We start from the raw sequence: 17,190 nt of genomic DNA, 5'->3' as shown, positions 1-17,190 counted from the left end.
CCGTCTTGCTTCTTCCTTGTCTCACCACGTGTGGTTGAATTTTACAAGGTGTTCATTATTTTTATTTGGTTTTAAATGGTGGGATTCAATAGTCTCACTATTGAGACTATTTCAAGTCCATTGACATTAAATGGTGCGTCAAACTAACCCTAAACCGAGCTAAATCAAATATATATTACGTTTATTTTTTTGGGGTTGTATTGGTTGGTTTGTATATGCCAGTAGGGTGATTCCTGGTATTGCAGGATCGAACCTTGACTGTGCTGTCTCTGCTTCTCCAAGCTCTCTCTCTCTCTCTCTCTCTCTCTCTCTCTCTCTCTCTCTCTCTCTCTCTCTCTCTCTCTCTCTCTCTCTCTCTCCTACTCTCATCTCTCTCTTTATCCACATGTTCCACCTATCTCCCCTATCATCTACTACCTCTCTCCTCACCTCTCCCATAATTTAATATTATGGGAGAGGTGCCATACACTTAATGTCTCCCATTAAGATTTAAGTGTATGGGAGACACTTTTAAGTGTCTCCCATACACTTAAAAAAATCTACAAAAAACTCCAAAAAAAAAAAAATATACCTCTGAATAAGAAATCGACAAGGGCCGTGACGAGGATTCGAACCTGCGTCCGAGAGCATCCCTCTGAATAACCTTTCCCACTACCACCCACAACCACAACACGCCCAATCACCGTGTAAATGGTCCATGTATGGTATACATATGGGTGCATGTATACTGCCCAATCATTTTCACAATCACGTGGTACCTATTCTTCGTAATTTTTTGCAAAAAAGCATTTGGATTATCCTGTGATAATATGAATAATTTTCCAGCGCCCATCTCCAGCCTCCCGCCATTATATTCTCATCACTCGAGCAAACATCTTCAGCTTCCAGTCACATCATCTTGAGGAAAACCTATCGCCAAAGATGGTGAAAAATGGGCCAGTGAGTAGCGGTTGGGCCACTGTGCTTGAAACCATTGGGCCACACACACTCCACATCAGGTGGTGGTCCTCTGAGCGGCCAAGATATCTTGAGATCTTAAGGGTTATCTTGAGATGGTTTTGGGACTTAGCGTCCCCGCGGCTCGGTCCTCGACCAGGCCTCCTTTTTTGTTACAGATCCCTCAGGAAGCAGCCCTGGAGCAGCTGTCTAACTCCCAGGTATACCTATTTACTGCTAGGTGAACAGAGACATCAGGATGAAACAAACTCTGCCCCATTTGTTTCCGCCTCCACCGGGGATCGAACCCGGAACCTCAGGACTATGAATCCGAAGCGCTGTCCACTCAGCTATCAGGGACCTAGGGCCACCTCCCCACCACCGCCGTCTAAAATTTGTGAGTATAATCCTGTGAGTATGTGAGTATTATACTTCCGTGTCAAGTGTGTGCTCAGAACTGGCGAGCTATCTTGAGGTTATCTTGAGATGATTTCGGGGCTTAAGTGTCCCCGCAGTCCGGTCCTCGACCAGGCCTCCACCCCCAGGAAGCAGCCCGTGACAGCTGACTAACACCCAGGTACCTATTTTACTGCTAGGTAACAGGGGCATAGGGTGAAAGAAACTCTGCCCATTGTTTCTCGCCGGCGCCTGGGATCGAACCCAGGACCACAGGATCACAAGTCCAGCGTGCTGTCCGCTCGGCCGACCGGCTCCCTATAGGGCATATAGCTTCTATCTGTAAACAAGGGCAACCTTGAGCTCCTGGGACCCGCCTCTTAACCCTCTATTCCTGGAAATCATACGCATTAACCCTTTCAGTTGGATACCACGTCTATTACTGTAAACTTTAAGGAGTTTGCTCTGTAGACTAAGTTAATACTTTGAGTACTTGATCCCACACCTTTATTTTGCTAACTTCGTGAACAAACTTTCTAAGTAAACTCCCTACTTAGAAAAGTAGGCTTCCTATACGAACTAATTCCATAACAGCCAATGATTCGATTCCTTTTCAAGGTCATTTGTATCTAGAACTCCCCCCCCCCTTGTTCTCTAATCACTCATTAGTGGTTAAATTATGCATAGTTATTACGGTTGAAAGAGGCGGAGCCCAAGAGCTAAAGCAGCTAGTTTGTTTACAAATAATAGGCTAAAGGTGTTTATAAATTGTTGCTTGAATGTACACTACTTAACTGTTTGTGTTCGAAACAACACTATAAGTTGTGATTCTGTCCAAGAATACATTGCTCCTATACTGATTCTGTCCAGGAATACATTGCTCCTATACTGATTCTGTCCAGGAATATATTGTTCCTATACTGATTCTGTCCAAGAATACATTGCTCATATACTGATTCTGTCCAAGAATACATTGCTCCTATACTGATTCTGTCCAAGAATACATTGCTCCTACTGATTCTGTCCAAAAATACATTGCTCCTATACTGATTCTGTCCAAGAATACATTGCTCCTATACTGATTCTGTCCAGGAATACATTGCTCCTATACTGATTCTGTCCAAGAATACATTGCTCCTATACTGATTCTGTCCAAGAATACATTGCTCCTATACTGATTCTGTCCAGGAATATATTGTTCCTATACTGATTCCGTCCAAGAATACATTGCTCTTAAACTGATTCTGTCCAAGAATACATTGCTCCTACTGATTCTGTCCAGAAATACTCAACTAATCATGACTTACTACATAAATAAACCATGATTTTTGTCCAGAATTTCACTACTAATGACTCGGAGTCCAGGAAAACCATATTTATTTTCCCCCCATAAATGCACTACTGTTAATAATTGCTTTCCTGTACAATATCTTGACCTTTATAACCCTCCCCCCCCTTGTCTCTCTCTCTCGTTCAGACATTTGAGTTATTTATTGAGTTATAGTTTTATTAGTTTGAGTTATAGTTGTTATTATTGAGTTATAGTTTTATTAGTTTGAGTTATAGTTGTTATTATTGAGTTATAGTTTTATTAGTTTGAGTTATAGTTGTTATTATTGAGTTATAGTTTTATTAGTTTGAGTTATAGTTGTTATTATTGAGTTATAGTTTTATTAGTTTGAGTTATAGTTGTTATTATTGAGTTATAGTTTTATTAGTTTGAGTTATAGTTGTTATTATTGAGTTATAGTTTTATTAGTTTGAGTTATAGTTGTTATTATTGAGTTATAGTTTTATTAGTTTGAGTTATAGTTGTTATTATTGAGTTATAGTTTTATTAGTTTGAGTTATAGTTGTTATTATTGAGTTATAGTTTTATTAGTTTGAGTTATAGTTGTTATTATTGAGTTATAGTTTTATTAGTTTGATTATAGTTGTTATTATTGAGTTATAGTTTTCCATTTATCACCAGGTGCTGAACAATATTAAGAACACAAGTGATTGATGTTCATCAATAACTTTTTTACGTTTTTTTCAAAACAATAATTGGGATGATTGAGGTAAATGTTAATACTAGATTGCTATCATTATTGTCTTCCTAATAATTGCAATCATTCTATTGTAATTATTGCATTATTTCTATTCTAATTATTCTAATTATTCGATTTTTGATATTGTTTATATCATGTTTATAATTCAATAAATAATTAGTATTACAATTTTCAATTAATATTAGCATGCCTCTTAACGACCCAAATCATTGGGTTTGTGAGAATACATAGCATAGTATTTTACAATCTTGTAAAGCCACTAGTATTTATATAAAGTATATAAAGCCAATCTATTTCCTGACTTTCCAGCATGAAAAAAAAGGCGTTTGCATTAAATTCTATCTATTTATTCTTTGTGAGAAAGAGGTGGACAGGAAGATTAGAGGGAAAAAAAGAGGGAAATAGAAGCCAAATTACAAAACAAACAAAAAATTGAGCAACAAAGGGAGAAGAGAAGATGAAGATAAAAGTGGTGGATGGAGGAGGAGTAATAACAAGGGGGGGGGAGGGTAGGGGGGAAGTGGGGTGGAGACCAAACAAGGGAATAGCAGAAGAGGAAAAAAAAGGACAGTTAAAAAGGTGAAATTAACGAGGTAGAGAGAGAGAGAGAGAGAGAGAAGGGGGGAAGAGCGGTTTATGAAGATGGATGAAGTGGTGGAAGAGAAAGAGGGAGAGAGAGAGAATGTGAGAGGGAAAGGAAATGAGACAGAAAAAATATGAGAAGGAGAGATTAGGAGAAGAATATTGGCCGCTTTTGTGTGTGGGAAGGACGGGGGAAGGAGAGAGAGAGAGAGAGAGAGAGAGAGAGAGAGAGAGAGAGAGAGAGAGAGAGAGAGAGAGAGAGAGAGAGAGAGAGAGAGAGAGGGGGGGGGAGGAAGGGAGGGGGTAGAGAGAGAGAGAGAGAGAGAGGGGGGGGAGGAAGGGAGGGGGTAGAGAGAGAGAGAGAGAGAGAGAGAGAGAGAGAGAGAGAGAGAGAGAGAGAGAGAGAGAGAGAGAGAGAGAGAGAGAGAGAGAGAGAGAGAGAGAGAGAGGGGGGAGGAAGGGAGGGGGTAGAGAGAGAGAGAGAGAGAGAGAGAGAGAGAGAGAGAGAGAGAGAGAGAGAGAGAGAGAGAGAGAGAGAGAGAGAGAGAGAGAGAGAGAGAGACAGAGAGAGAGAGACAGAGAGAGAGAGACAGAGACAGAGAGAGAGAGAGAGAGAGAGGCAGTGGAAGGGAGGGGGGTAGAGAGAGAGAGAGAGAGAGAGAGAGAGAGAGAGAGAGAGAGAGAGAGAGAGAGAGAGAGAGAGAGAGAGAGAGAGAGAGAGAGAGAGAGAGGAAGGGAGGGGGTAGAGAGAGAGAGAGAGGAAGGGAGGGGGTAGAGAGAGAGAGAGAGAGAGAGAGAGAGAGAGAGAGAGAGAGAGAGAGAGAGAGAGAGAGAGAGAGAGAGAGAGAGAGAGAGAGAGAGAGAGAGAGAGAAGGGGAACAATCCAGATAAATGGAACACAGGCAAGACCAGACGTTTGATAAATGGGAAGCAGGAGAAGGACATACACACAGGAAAAAAGAACAGGTAAGACCCCGCGGATGATCCCCGAGGGGGGTTCGAACCTGTTCGAATCACTATATATATATATTAGAAAAACAAAAGGCTCTTCCCCCCTATATCTCCCCTCTGGCACTCCACAGTGGAGTGGCCTATTAAAAATTCTAGTTTTATATTATATATTTTTGATATTTTATAAATATTAATATTATAAAATCAACTTTGAATTTGATACTTTGAATTTTTAGAAGAAACTGGGAAACTTCCTACAGAGAATAAAAAGGTTATGATATATATGAGACATTCTACTTCTGATTTAACTGCAAAGGTGGGACCCAAGCTCTAAAGCCCAAGCCTGGCAAGCACACAATTAGGCGAGTACAATTGGGGCCCCACCCTGAATACACCCACACCCACACACCCACACACACACACACACGCTGGGTGTGTGTGTGTGTCTGTGTGTCTGTGTGTGTGTGTGTGTGTGTGTGTGTGTGTGTGTGTGTGTGTGTGTGTGTGTGTGTGTGTGTGTGTGTGTGTGTGTGTGGGTGTGTGTCTTCCTGCTGGGAAGACGGGACACCACGAGCGTAGCTTTCATCCTGTAACTACACTTAGGTAATTACACACACACACACACACACACAAGGGAAAGGAAGTATCAGGGGGGGGGGGGGAAAGCGCCAAGCCATTAAGACTATACAGCACTGGGATCAAAATAAACGCCAAATAGAAACATTGCAGAATCATGCAACCCAAAAATATTGAGTAAAGAGGAACACACAGAACAGCAGGGAACACGCAACGTGCAAGTAGCAGCAACAAAGCTCACGACATAATGAAAATATACAAAGGAGAAGAACAAAAAAAAAAAAGTATTCAGGAACAAAATGCTATTGTGTTTCATTTGCGAGCTAAAAGCTCTCGCTGTTGCAGCTAATTTAAAGCTTTACTATCTCTTCCCTCCCTTCAGGGAGCCGGTCGGCCGAGCGGACAGCACGCTGGACTTGTGATCCTGTGGTCCCGGGTTCGATCCTGGGCGCCGGCGAGAAACAATGGGCAGAGTTTCTTTCACCCTATGCTCCTGTTACCTAGCAGTAAAATAGGTACCTGGGAGTTAGTCAGCTGTCACGGGCTGCTCCCTGGGGGTGGAGGCCTGGTCGAGGACCGGGCCGCGGGGACACTAAAAAGCCCCGAAATCATCTCAAGATAACCCCACACACACAGATATAACTACTAATATACCATATACTTTTAGCTACAGCAACAACATATATTCATTCACCAGGCTTCACTGGGAGTTATCTGGAACCTAATCTTGATAATATGCAGGTATATATACTCATTATAATTTTATATCATTGTCTATATTATCCACATCTTACCTTTTTTTTCCTCTTCAGTGGATTTGCAAGAGTCAGACATATTTAGTTCCAAGTAGCACGGCCTATGGTGAGCCCGTACTTGTCTTGCGCTCTATCAACCTCCCAAAAAAGAAAATGTATTTGGTACCACCGGAATATAACAAAAATATTCAACAATTCGCTCTACCCACACTCCCACCATCTTCACTCTTCCAATCCCCTCCTTCAAATCCCTCCCTCCCTCCATCCCAATCCTTCCAATCTACTATTTATCCCGCGAGGAATGACAAACAAATTGAAAATGCCGCGAGTGAGGGCGAAAGAAAACGGAATTGAATTAAATCAACGTGGAGAGGGGGAACCAGTCTAAATGGCGTCTGATGTGTTTTCCGTCGACGGCGGGGGGATGTCCCTTCCTTACGTCAGCCATTGCGGCGTTACTCACCGTTACGGAAAACGTTCAGTTCAATTTGTTCTACATGAACTTTCGTTCGGTAAATAGAACACAGTCCTGACGGCAAGAATTCCCGCCAAACACACTTAAGAAACTACGACGTTGGTACAACGTTCGAACAAGTTTTAACACCTCCTAACCAGTTATACCAGCCAATATAGCAAGTTGTAACAACGTTCTAATACGTTATAAACGCGTTAAGCCAAGATGTAACAACTTTATTACAAGTTGTAACAACGTTCTAATACGTTATAAACGCGTTAAGCCAAGATGTAACAACTTTATTACAAGTTGTAACAACGTTCTAATACGTCATAAATGCGTTAAGCCAAGATGTAACAACTTTATTACAAGTTGTAACAACGTTCTAATACGTTATAAATGCGTTAAGCCAAGATGTAACAACTTTATTACAAGTTGTAACAAGCGGAAAATTACAGACAGTTACGGTTTGTGTTTCCAGGGTTAAGACAATTTAACTTGAGAAAATTTTACTAATGACGCTTTGCTTGGAGGTTTTAAGACAAAAGCATTAGAAGAGGAACATAAGACTGGGTGGGTAGTGCGTGCCAATAGACAAAAGGTCTATTGGAAAGTCTATTAGGCTTTCTAATAGACAAAAAGATCCACTGGCTTACCCGTAATATGGAGCTTACAGGTCAATTAGCTCTTACTGTTCCGTATAATTATTAGGGAGTATAGCATGTCTATGTGCAGTGATGCTGTATGATATCAATTAGATACCGATACCGGATGCTCCGATTCTAAATCACGACCAACGGCTACGATACCGACACTTCCCATAGCTCATATTTTCCCCTAGAACTCGACCCGCCAATCAGTTTTACCGACAGGTCCCCAAATGCTGCTGGGTGAACAGAGGCATATGGTTATGGATTAGTTCCCTAGTCAACCCACCATGGGGTATGCGAGAGAGTATATGTGTGCGGCGATATGTGTGTATATATATGTCTATCTAATCACTAGGACACCTATTGGTTTTCCCCAAAATTCAGCCCACACTGAATTCGTCACTCCGTAAAAAATAAAACCGTTTTGCCTGGCCAGAAATGAACGAACCCAAGCATGGCCATCTGAACTATCGAGTCCGATGCATAGAAAACGGTAATATTGCAGTGCCTTAATTTTTTACTACTGCGTCGCATTTTTTAACGAATTGGCCGAGTCTTTTAAGAAAATGCGATGTAGTGGTTCCTAACGAGGCAGAAAAAAAATTATATATATATATATATATATATATATATATATATATATATATATATATATATATATATATATATATATATATATATGCAGCATATCTGTATATGACGGTATGTACACAACTGTGTGCTTGTGGGGGTTGAACTCTGGCTCTTTGGTCCCGCCTCTCAACTGTCAATCAACTGGTGTACAGGTTCCTGAGCCTATTGGGCTCTATCATATCTACATTTGAAACTGTGTATGGAGTCAGCCTCCACCACATCACTGCCTAATGCATTCCACCTGTTAACTACTCTGACACTGAAAAAGTTCTTTCTAACATCCCTGTGGCTCATTTGGGTACTCAGTTCACACTTGAGTGCCCTTGTGTGTGTATCCCGTGTTTAATAATCTGTCGTTATCTACCCTGTCAATTCCTCTGAGAACTTTGTATGTGGTGATCCTGTCTCCCCGAACTCATATGTCTTCCGGATACGCGAGGTGCAATTCACGCAGCCTTTCCTCGCAACTCATGCCTCTAAGTTCTGGGACTAGTCTAAGCTGGGGCGTCAGGGGTAGGGCCACACTCTACCCCTCCACCTGAGTGCTTGTGGATCAAAGGTAAACACTTGGATTGACTTCAGAAGGAACCTTCAGACTTCCTGTAATTTCAATAGAAATCCTATTTAATGACTTTTCACAAGTCCCTGTGGTGTAGTGGTAGAATATGCGACTGGCAATGCTGGGGTCGCAGATTCAACCCAGGTTTGAACATTTTATATTATTCATGGGGTATTTTACATGTCGTGAATAGGTCTCCAATGTCTTCTCTTCCAATGAAGGCAAAGATTAGCTCCTATAATTGTGGTGTGTGTGGGGGGGAGGGAAGGACTATAGTGGCATAAGTCTATCAACAAACATCAACACATCGATGTCCTTATGAAATTTGTTGCTCCAATTAAAATGTCTTAAATGAACATTGGAACCGCCAGTTCAATGGTATTTACAGCGAGCCTCGAGTCTGTTTGGGACACGCCAAGGGGTAACTATGGCACCACTTGTGTCTTGAAGGTGTTGGAGAAGCAGGTCCTCCTTTATTACATTTGCATACAGTTCACATCCGGCCGCCTGCTGGAGTGTGTTAACCGACCATGGCCACTGATATGTCTCCCTGGGGGTGTCCGGGTCGGGGCTAGGTGGGTCGGGAGCAACCAGGGAATGGCTGGTATGGTCGAACCTGTGGATAGTGTGAGTGGTCGCCTAGTAGGAGCTCCGGCTCTTTGGTCCCGCCTCTCAACTGTCAGTCAACTGGTGTACAGGTTCCTGAGCCTACTGGGTTCTATCATATCTACACTTGAAGCTGTATATGGAGTCAGCCTCCACCACATCACTTCCTAATGCATTCCATTTGTCAACCACTCTTGCACTAAAAAAGTTCTTTCTAATATCTCTATGGCTCATTTGCGTACTCAAGTTTCCACCCGAGTCCTCTCGTGTAGGGGTGTACCACCTGTGTTAAATCAACGGTCTTTATCGTCCCTAACAATTCCTCCGAGAATCTTGTATGTGGTGATCATGTCTCCCCCGGATATATCAATTAAAATAATTTTGAGGCAATAGACTCGAACCGGCGTTCTGATGATTCCCAAACACCTGCTCTAAAACCCTGGCTGGTTGGGCTTCGGTTTGGGGCCTTCAAAAGCCTTCCAGTGAATTCAGTTGAGTTCCGGGTTGGTGGCCTTTTGTACATTATATATATATATATATATATATATATATATATATATATATATATATATATATATATATATATATATATATATATATATATATATTTCATTGAATATGACCGCATATTCTGTATTTATTATTTTCTGGTTTAGGGCTTCTATCCCTCTAACTATTTTCTTAGCACCTAGAGAGAGAGTCAGTACTCCGATTTACACATGAAAATAGTGAAAATAACAGTCTGCCATTCTTGGATGTACTAATAACAAAAACAGGAACCTCTTTAAGCACCAACGTATATACCAAGCCCACCAACATAGGATTATGCCTGAACGGTAGAAGTGAGTGCCCCCAAAGATACAAAGCCAGTGTTCTCAATGCTTATATTCGTCGAGCGCTTACCCACTGCTCTGAATGGAGCAACGTGAGTAGAGAGTTTGAAAGAGTAACTCAGGTATTGGTGAACAACGGATATAGCAACGCGGAAATAAACGCTGCTATAAGAAGACACTTGGACCGTTGGTATAATTCAGAACCTAGAACAGAAACCACAACACCCCCAATAAAATTATATTACAAATCAACCATGCACAGTGAACATATAAAAGAGGAAAGAATAATGAAAGAATTAATCCGTAAAGGAGTAAAAAGCACTACTCCTAACCAAAACATAAACCTGATAATATTCTACAAAACCAAGAAGACTTCCGAACTCCTTATCAAAAACAGCCCGAAGCCGACGGAGAACCCTCTACAGCAGTCAAGCGTTGTATACATGTACACTTGCCCCCACGAAGGATGTAACCTTCAATGTAAGTACATAGGTATGACGTCGACCAAGCTGACGAGGCGTTTGACATGCCATCTTCAATCTGGTGCCCCTAGGAATCACATGAGACAAGCCCATGACATTACTCTAACAAGAGAAATGTTGAACAAGAATACTTGCATAATAGACAAAACCCAAGATTCAAGAAGATTACAAATTCTTGAGGCAATTCACATAAGAATAGAGCGACCTACCATGAACACCCAAATCACGGAACTATTTACTCTACCCACCATGAGAGTAAGGACAAGACAAGAACATATCGATGCCAACACAGAAGACAATGTCCAACATAACAGGCCAATTACACCGGATTAATCTTTGTGTTTAGATAGGAGATGCCTCGTATGGGCCAATAAGCCTTCTGCAGCCCCTATGTTTATCCCTTATGTATCCCCCCATGTTTTCACCTTCATTGTATTATCACCTGACCTAATGCGGGTATAAAATCAACTAGTATTGTAAGATCTGTTCACTTGAGAATGAACCATGGAGGTTCGAAACGTCGTGCAAATTATACAAATAAGTGTAATACACTCTATAGTAAATCACTTCTTTTCTTCACCTTAAAAGTACGAAAATGAGTTTTGGAGAACTCCTATTTCAATTAAGCCCTGATGCTAAGAAAATAGTTAGAGGGATAGAAGCCCTAAACCAGAAAATAATAAATACAGAATATGCGGTCATATTCAATGAAACATGTTTGAAAGAAAACCTGCTGCCAGTATACACCAATATATATATATATATATATATATATATATATATATATATATATATATATATATATATATATATATATATATATATATATATATATATATATATATATACCTAGAAGAGGGTACTATCTCTGGTGCAAGTGTAGGGACCCATAGCCTCGGAGAAGAAAATAAAGAGTACTCAGAGAAAACACCTTGTGGGTCCTCCCTGAACACTTTAATATTTTCTTCTCCTACTTCTCAGTTTTCCAACCGGTAGAACGCTTTGTTTTAAATTGCAAATTCGTGTTGTTATTAAAATTAGGGCCACATTCATTCTCAGGGAATCCCTGAAATAACATTCGAACCTTCCTCACCAACCCCCCCTGCCCCCCCCCCGTGTAGTCTAGGCCCCTTTTCGCCCCCTAAAAATTAAATTTATATTACATTATATATATATCATGAAATATGTAATTGTGCTTTTTATACAAATATATTTTTTTGTGTGTGTTTCAAGTTTCTCGATGTATTATTTATATTGTATTTTTTTTTTACGGTTGTATAATATTTTGTGGTTTTTGGTTCATTGTTAAATATTGTTAATTATAAGCGAATGTTATTTAAATCATCCTCGTGTTTAGATAGCACTTTCTGAAGCTATATGAACCATAGTACAAACATTGAAGTACTAAGCGATTAGATAGTACAACGTTGTACTATTCATTTTATTAAGTCCGAAAAACATGAAGTTAATAAAAAACAACATTAAATATTTCTAGGACTAATATAGCACACATATGTACTATATAAGGCCTAGAAATTCTCATGTGTTTATATATATATATATATATATATATATATATATATATATATATATATATATATATATATATATATATATACCTAAACAATGGGCAGAGTTTCTTTCACCCTATGCCCCTGTTACCTAGCAGTAAAATAGGTACCTGGGTGTTAGTTAGCTGTCACGGGCTGCTTCCTGGGGGTGGAGGCCTGGTCGAGGACCGGGCCGCGGGGACACTAAAGCCCCGAAATCATCTCAAGATAACCTCAAGATTCGTATACTTCAGGTCTGGATTAAATTATAGTTTCTGGTTGGTCAATTTCAATTTCTTTATTATACACCCCATACCCATCCCGTGGGCGGTCAGTAAGCTATTGTGGTTGGCCTAAATAACCCCTCAAGAAGTTGACAAGACATTCAACTCAACCCCAAACTTGAAGGTCAATCAACTCACCTTCCCATCAGGTGTACACACCTTGACACCAGCCAGGGAGATCACCAGGAGAACAGGCTTACTTCTTGCTCCTTCCTGCTGAAAAAAAAGAGGAAAATGTTTACAATTACCAGGCGCACTAAACTGTTGTTTATAGCATGTTGCATCTCATGTATTTTTATATACCCCCCTGCATGCTAGATCCTGTACACCTGTATATATTATATATATGTGTGTATATCACGAAAATAAACACGTGATTAAAAATGTGACAGTGTCAGACCACGGAGGAAAATTGAAACAGGAATTTCCTTAAGTACTTTCGTAAAAGTTACGAAAGTACTTAAGGAAATTCCTGTTTCAATTTTCCTCCGTGGTCTGACACTGTCATATTATATATATATATATATATATATATATATATATATATATATATATATATATATATATATATATATATATATATATATCACTCGCTTGTAGATCCTCCAAGCTGTCATGTCTTTTTTAAGTGTCATGATGGGACGTGATTGGACGACGATAGCCCATTCACAGCTAGGATAGAAGAGTTGGGGGGAACAAGGCAATTGAAGGTTCTCGGTAGTTAAATTGAGGAGACAAGGGGGGCCTTTCTATTGGCTCTTGTGGAGTTGAAATCTTGTAGGCGTGTGAGAGTATATCTGAGTAATGACAGGCTGATTAATCCATGGGATTAAGTGATTCTCAGTTAGGATTTTGGGATGTTAGTGTTATTTGGACCGGCTTAGGTCCAAGATGTGGACCGGCTACGGTCCGGATTGGTCCAAAAATATGGTTTATGAGGAAACTAGTGAGTATAACCCCACATACTATACCCTATACTCAACTATATCCGTGAACATATCAGAACATGCAGCACCACAACAGATCTGTTGATCTATACTAAGAACACAATTATTTAATTAAACAGCAAAAAGGCCAATATCTGCCCCCCATCAAAACTCGTTCTTATATATGTCTAACCTACGCTTGAAACAACCAAATGATCGCGCGTGCTTTAATGGTGCCTAATAATTAGTCTCATAAATCAACATCCCCCCAGTTCCAAACCGGTATTTACCCAGGTCTTTCCAGAATCTTGTTGCATAGGCTAGCATATGCAAATCTGCCTAGTAGGCGGTGAGGATAATTGCAAATAAAACCAATCAAGACTAAGATTAATTTGCATAAGTTCAATTATGCAAATGAACCTATATGCATACAGTTCTGTTCTTTAAATAGTGGAATAGACTTAATTTGCATATATATATATATATATATATATATATATATATATATATATATATATATATATATATATATATATATATATATATATATATATATATGTCGTACCTAGTAGCCAGAACGCACTTCTCAGCCTACTATGCAAGGCTCGATTTGCCTAATAAGCCTAGTTTTTATGAATTAATGTTTTTTCGACTACCTAACCTACCTAACCTAACCTAACCTAACTTTTTCGGCTACCTAACCTAACCTAACATATAAAGATAGGTTAGGTTAGGTTAGGTAGGGTTGGTTAGGTTTGGTCATATATCTACGTTAATTTTAACTCCAATAAAAAAAAATTGACCTCATACATAATGAAATGGGTAGCTTTATCATTACATAAGAAAAAAAATAGAGAAAATATATTAATTCAGTAAAACTTGGCTTATTAGGCAAATCGGGCCATGCATAGTAGGCTGAGAAGTGCGTTCTGGCTACTAGGTACGACATATATATATATATATATATATATATATATATATATTATATATATATATATATATATATATATATATATATATATATATATATATATATATGCAACATGCTAAAACCAGGATATATATATATATATATATATATATATATATATATATATATATATATATATATATATATATATCCTGGTTTTAGCATGTTGCATGGCCGCTAAGCCTCAATATCATCTCAAGATAAAGAGATTAAGAAAATATTATATAACAAGGATTTATACAATCTTGGAGGATTTATGATTAACTTGAGATATTTCCGGGGATTAGCATGATATCCTCACTTCAATCTTGGGTCACATTTCCCCTCGATAGCCTGCAGCCCTCCCTGCGGGGGTTCGTAACAATACCCTCACCTAATGTTTTCCTGCGGTTATCTTGAGAGAAAACATGGAGACATGATCACTACGAAGCCTTGTCGCCAGAGGGCGGGTGATAGAGTGGGCCGGAGCTGTAATTATTTACTAAAAATATATATATAAAATGCAACTTTATTATTTTCTTGCTTATGCAAGCGTTTACTGTGTGTGTGTGTGTGTGTGTGTGTGTGTGTGTGTGTGTGTGTGTCTGTGTGTAAGAGGTAAAATATTACCTCTTATCATAATAGGATTATTCTTAATATTTTCTTTAATAAAATATAATTCCCCCCTTACCTCCCAGGGCAGAATCTGAAATTTAAAATGCATATATAATGGGAGCTCGTCATTAATCTTTCCCTAAAATGTACAATATATATATATATATATATATATATATATATATATATATATATATATATATATATATATATATATATATATATATATAATTTCCTTGGTGCTCAAGAAAATCGTAAGGTAATATGTCTGAGAAATTATTGTGACTATACAACGGGCTCGAACCCGCGTTCCTGACATGTACTTTGGAAGATGTAGCTGAAGACAGCGTACAAATGGACAGGTGTAAGGAAATACACACACACACACCTGACTATGGAAGTGATACACACGACAAGGAAACACCTCCTCCTCCCCCACACACACCTGGCCCCCAACACCCCCTCCCTTACACACCTGCTAAGCAGTACCTACAAGACCGTGAAGTATTAAATCCAGTGTTCTCAAAATTGAAAAACTTCAGCGAAACTTATATGAACTTCTACTAAAACACACAATTACAACATTTCATTATTAGTATATATATATGACTACTCCCCCCTGGCCTGTTAAAGGAGGGGGGAGGAGGAGGAAGGGGGGCCAATTGGGCCGACTCAAACCTACCCTATGACAGTCCCCCACCACCCAACAGTCATACTGCAAAAGGTTAATGAGACGAATTACAATCGTTCGCCTCAACCTGAGACAAAGACATGATTTATAGGCCAGAATATATTTTATATAGACATGATTTTAGGCCAAGCATCAATTTTAACATTCAAAACACACACACACACACACACACACACACACACACACACACACACACACACACACACACACACACACACACACACACACACACACTCAAAAACACGCTGCCAGGAGCTACATAACTCACACTTAACCTACCCAAAGTTAAACTAAACACACATATGATTTTAGCACAGAAATATTTGAAAAATTAACATTTTTGATTTACACAACACGAAAAAAAACATACATATTGAACAAATATTCGTCTTCATACATATTCATACATACTCCATACATATACATCTTCAGCGTCGGCCACAGCTTCGAGGACCATGGCCTGAAAATTGACTTAAAAAAGCCTCCACCGATTACTCCTTAATCTCGTACACACCAGATTAATTGATTAATCGATAACCAACTTAAAATATGTCACATAATTTCCGACATACCATTAGTCAGAGTTTCAGACGGTGCGAAAGTTTGCTCGTTAAAAAAAGAAAAGTTTCCAGTCGTTGAAATGTTTGAGGTCGTTATCCGGAAAACTGATATATATATATATATATATATATATATATATATATATATATATATATATATATATATATATATATATATATATATATATATATATATATATATGTTTTCCCAGATGGACTCTATCCCTCCAGCCTCCCTCTCTCTCTCTCTCTCTCTCTCTCTCTCTCTCTCTCTCTCTCTCTCTCTCTCTCTCTCTCTCTCTCTCTCTGTCTCTCTCTCTCTCTGTCTCTCTCTCTCTCTCTCTTTCTCTCTCTCTCTCTCTCTCTCTCTCTCTCTCTCTCTCTCTCTCTCTCTCTTTCTCTCTCTCTCTCTCATTTCCACCTTCACACCAACCCACCTTTATCCTCCCCCTCATCTATCCATCCATCCATCCTCCCTTTCCCCTATCCCCTCCCCCCCCCCTGTGGCACTCCCTAGCAACCCAAAGCAAAGATCAAGAGGCACTCTAGTGCCACTGAGGAGGTTCATCACGAGAGGAGAGCCACGCTCTGCAGGCCCAAAAAAGAGCTGCCTCTAATTACTCTACTGTTGCACCCTTGGCTCTAATTGCTCCATTATGACTCCCTCCTGTGCCTCTCCTCCTCCCTGCCTCTTCTACTGCTGCCTCTCACTCATTTAATATTATGTACTTCTGGCCTCTAATTACCGTGGTAGTGCATACTTTTCCCAGTTCTGACTTTTATATTGTCTCAAAATGTGAAATATATCTTTGATATTGTTTTAAAATGTGAAATATATCTTTGATGTTGTTTCAAAATGTGAAATATATCTTTCATGTTGTTTAAAAATGTGAAATATATCTTTCATGTTGTTTTAAAATGTGAAATATATCTTTCATGTTGTTTTAAATTGTGAAATATATCTTTCATGTTGTTTCAAAATGTGAAATATATCTTTGATATTGTTTTAAAATGTGAAATATATCTTTCATGTTGTCTCAAAATGTGAAATATATCTTTCATGTTGTCTCAAAATGTGAAATATATCTTTCATGTTGTTTTAAATTGTGAAATATATCTTTCATGTTGTTTCAAAATGTGAAATATGTGAA

The 17,190-nt window shown here is 39.1% G+C and overlaps 1 protein-coding gene across 3 annotated transcripts in view; it reads right to left on the bottom strand.

The window, feature by feature from the left end:
* Positions 1-17,190, bottom strand: part of LOC123769651 (EGFR adapter protein) — a 657,698-nt gene that overhangs the window by 231,517 nt on the left and 408,991 nt on the right. For 2 of the 3 annotated variants that reach the window (XM_069308737.1, XM_069308739.1), the window contains one exon: positions 12,437-12,514. In XM_069308737.1, the coding sequence (XP_069164838.1) occupies positions 12,437-12,514 (78 nt within the window). The remainder of the gene's footprint in view (positions 1-12,436; positions 12,515-17,190) is intronic. The other variant, XM_069308738.1, reaches the window with a different exon arrangement.

The sequence above is a fragment of the Procambarus clarkii genome, chromosome 63 (genome assembly GCF_040958095.1).
Source record: "Procambarus clarkii isolate CNS0578487 chromosome 63, FALCON_Pclarkii_2.0, whole genome shotgun sequence".
Lineage (NCBI taxonomy): Eukaryota > Metazoa > Arthropoda > Malacostraca > Decapoda > Cambaridae > Procambarus > Procambarus clarkii.
This window is presented reverse-complemented; position numbering and strand designations above follow the sequence as displayed.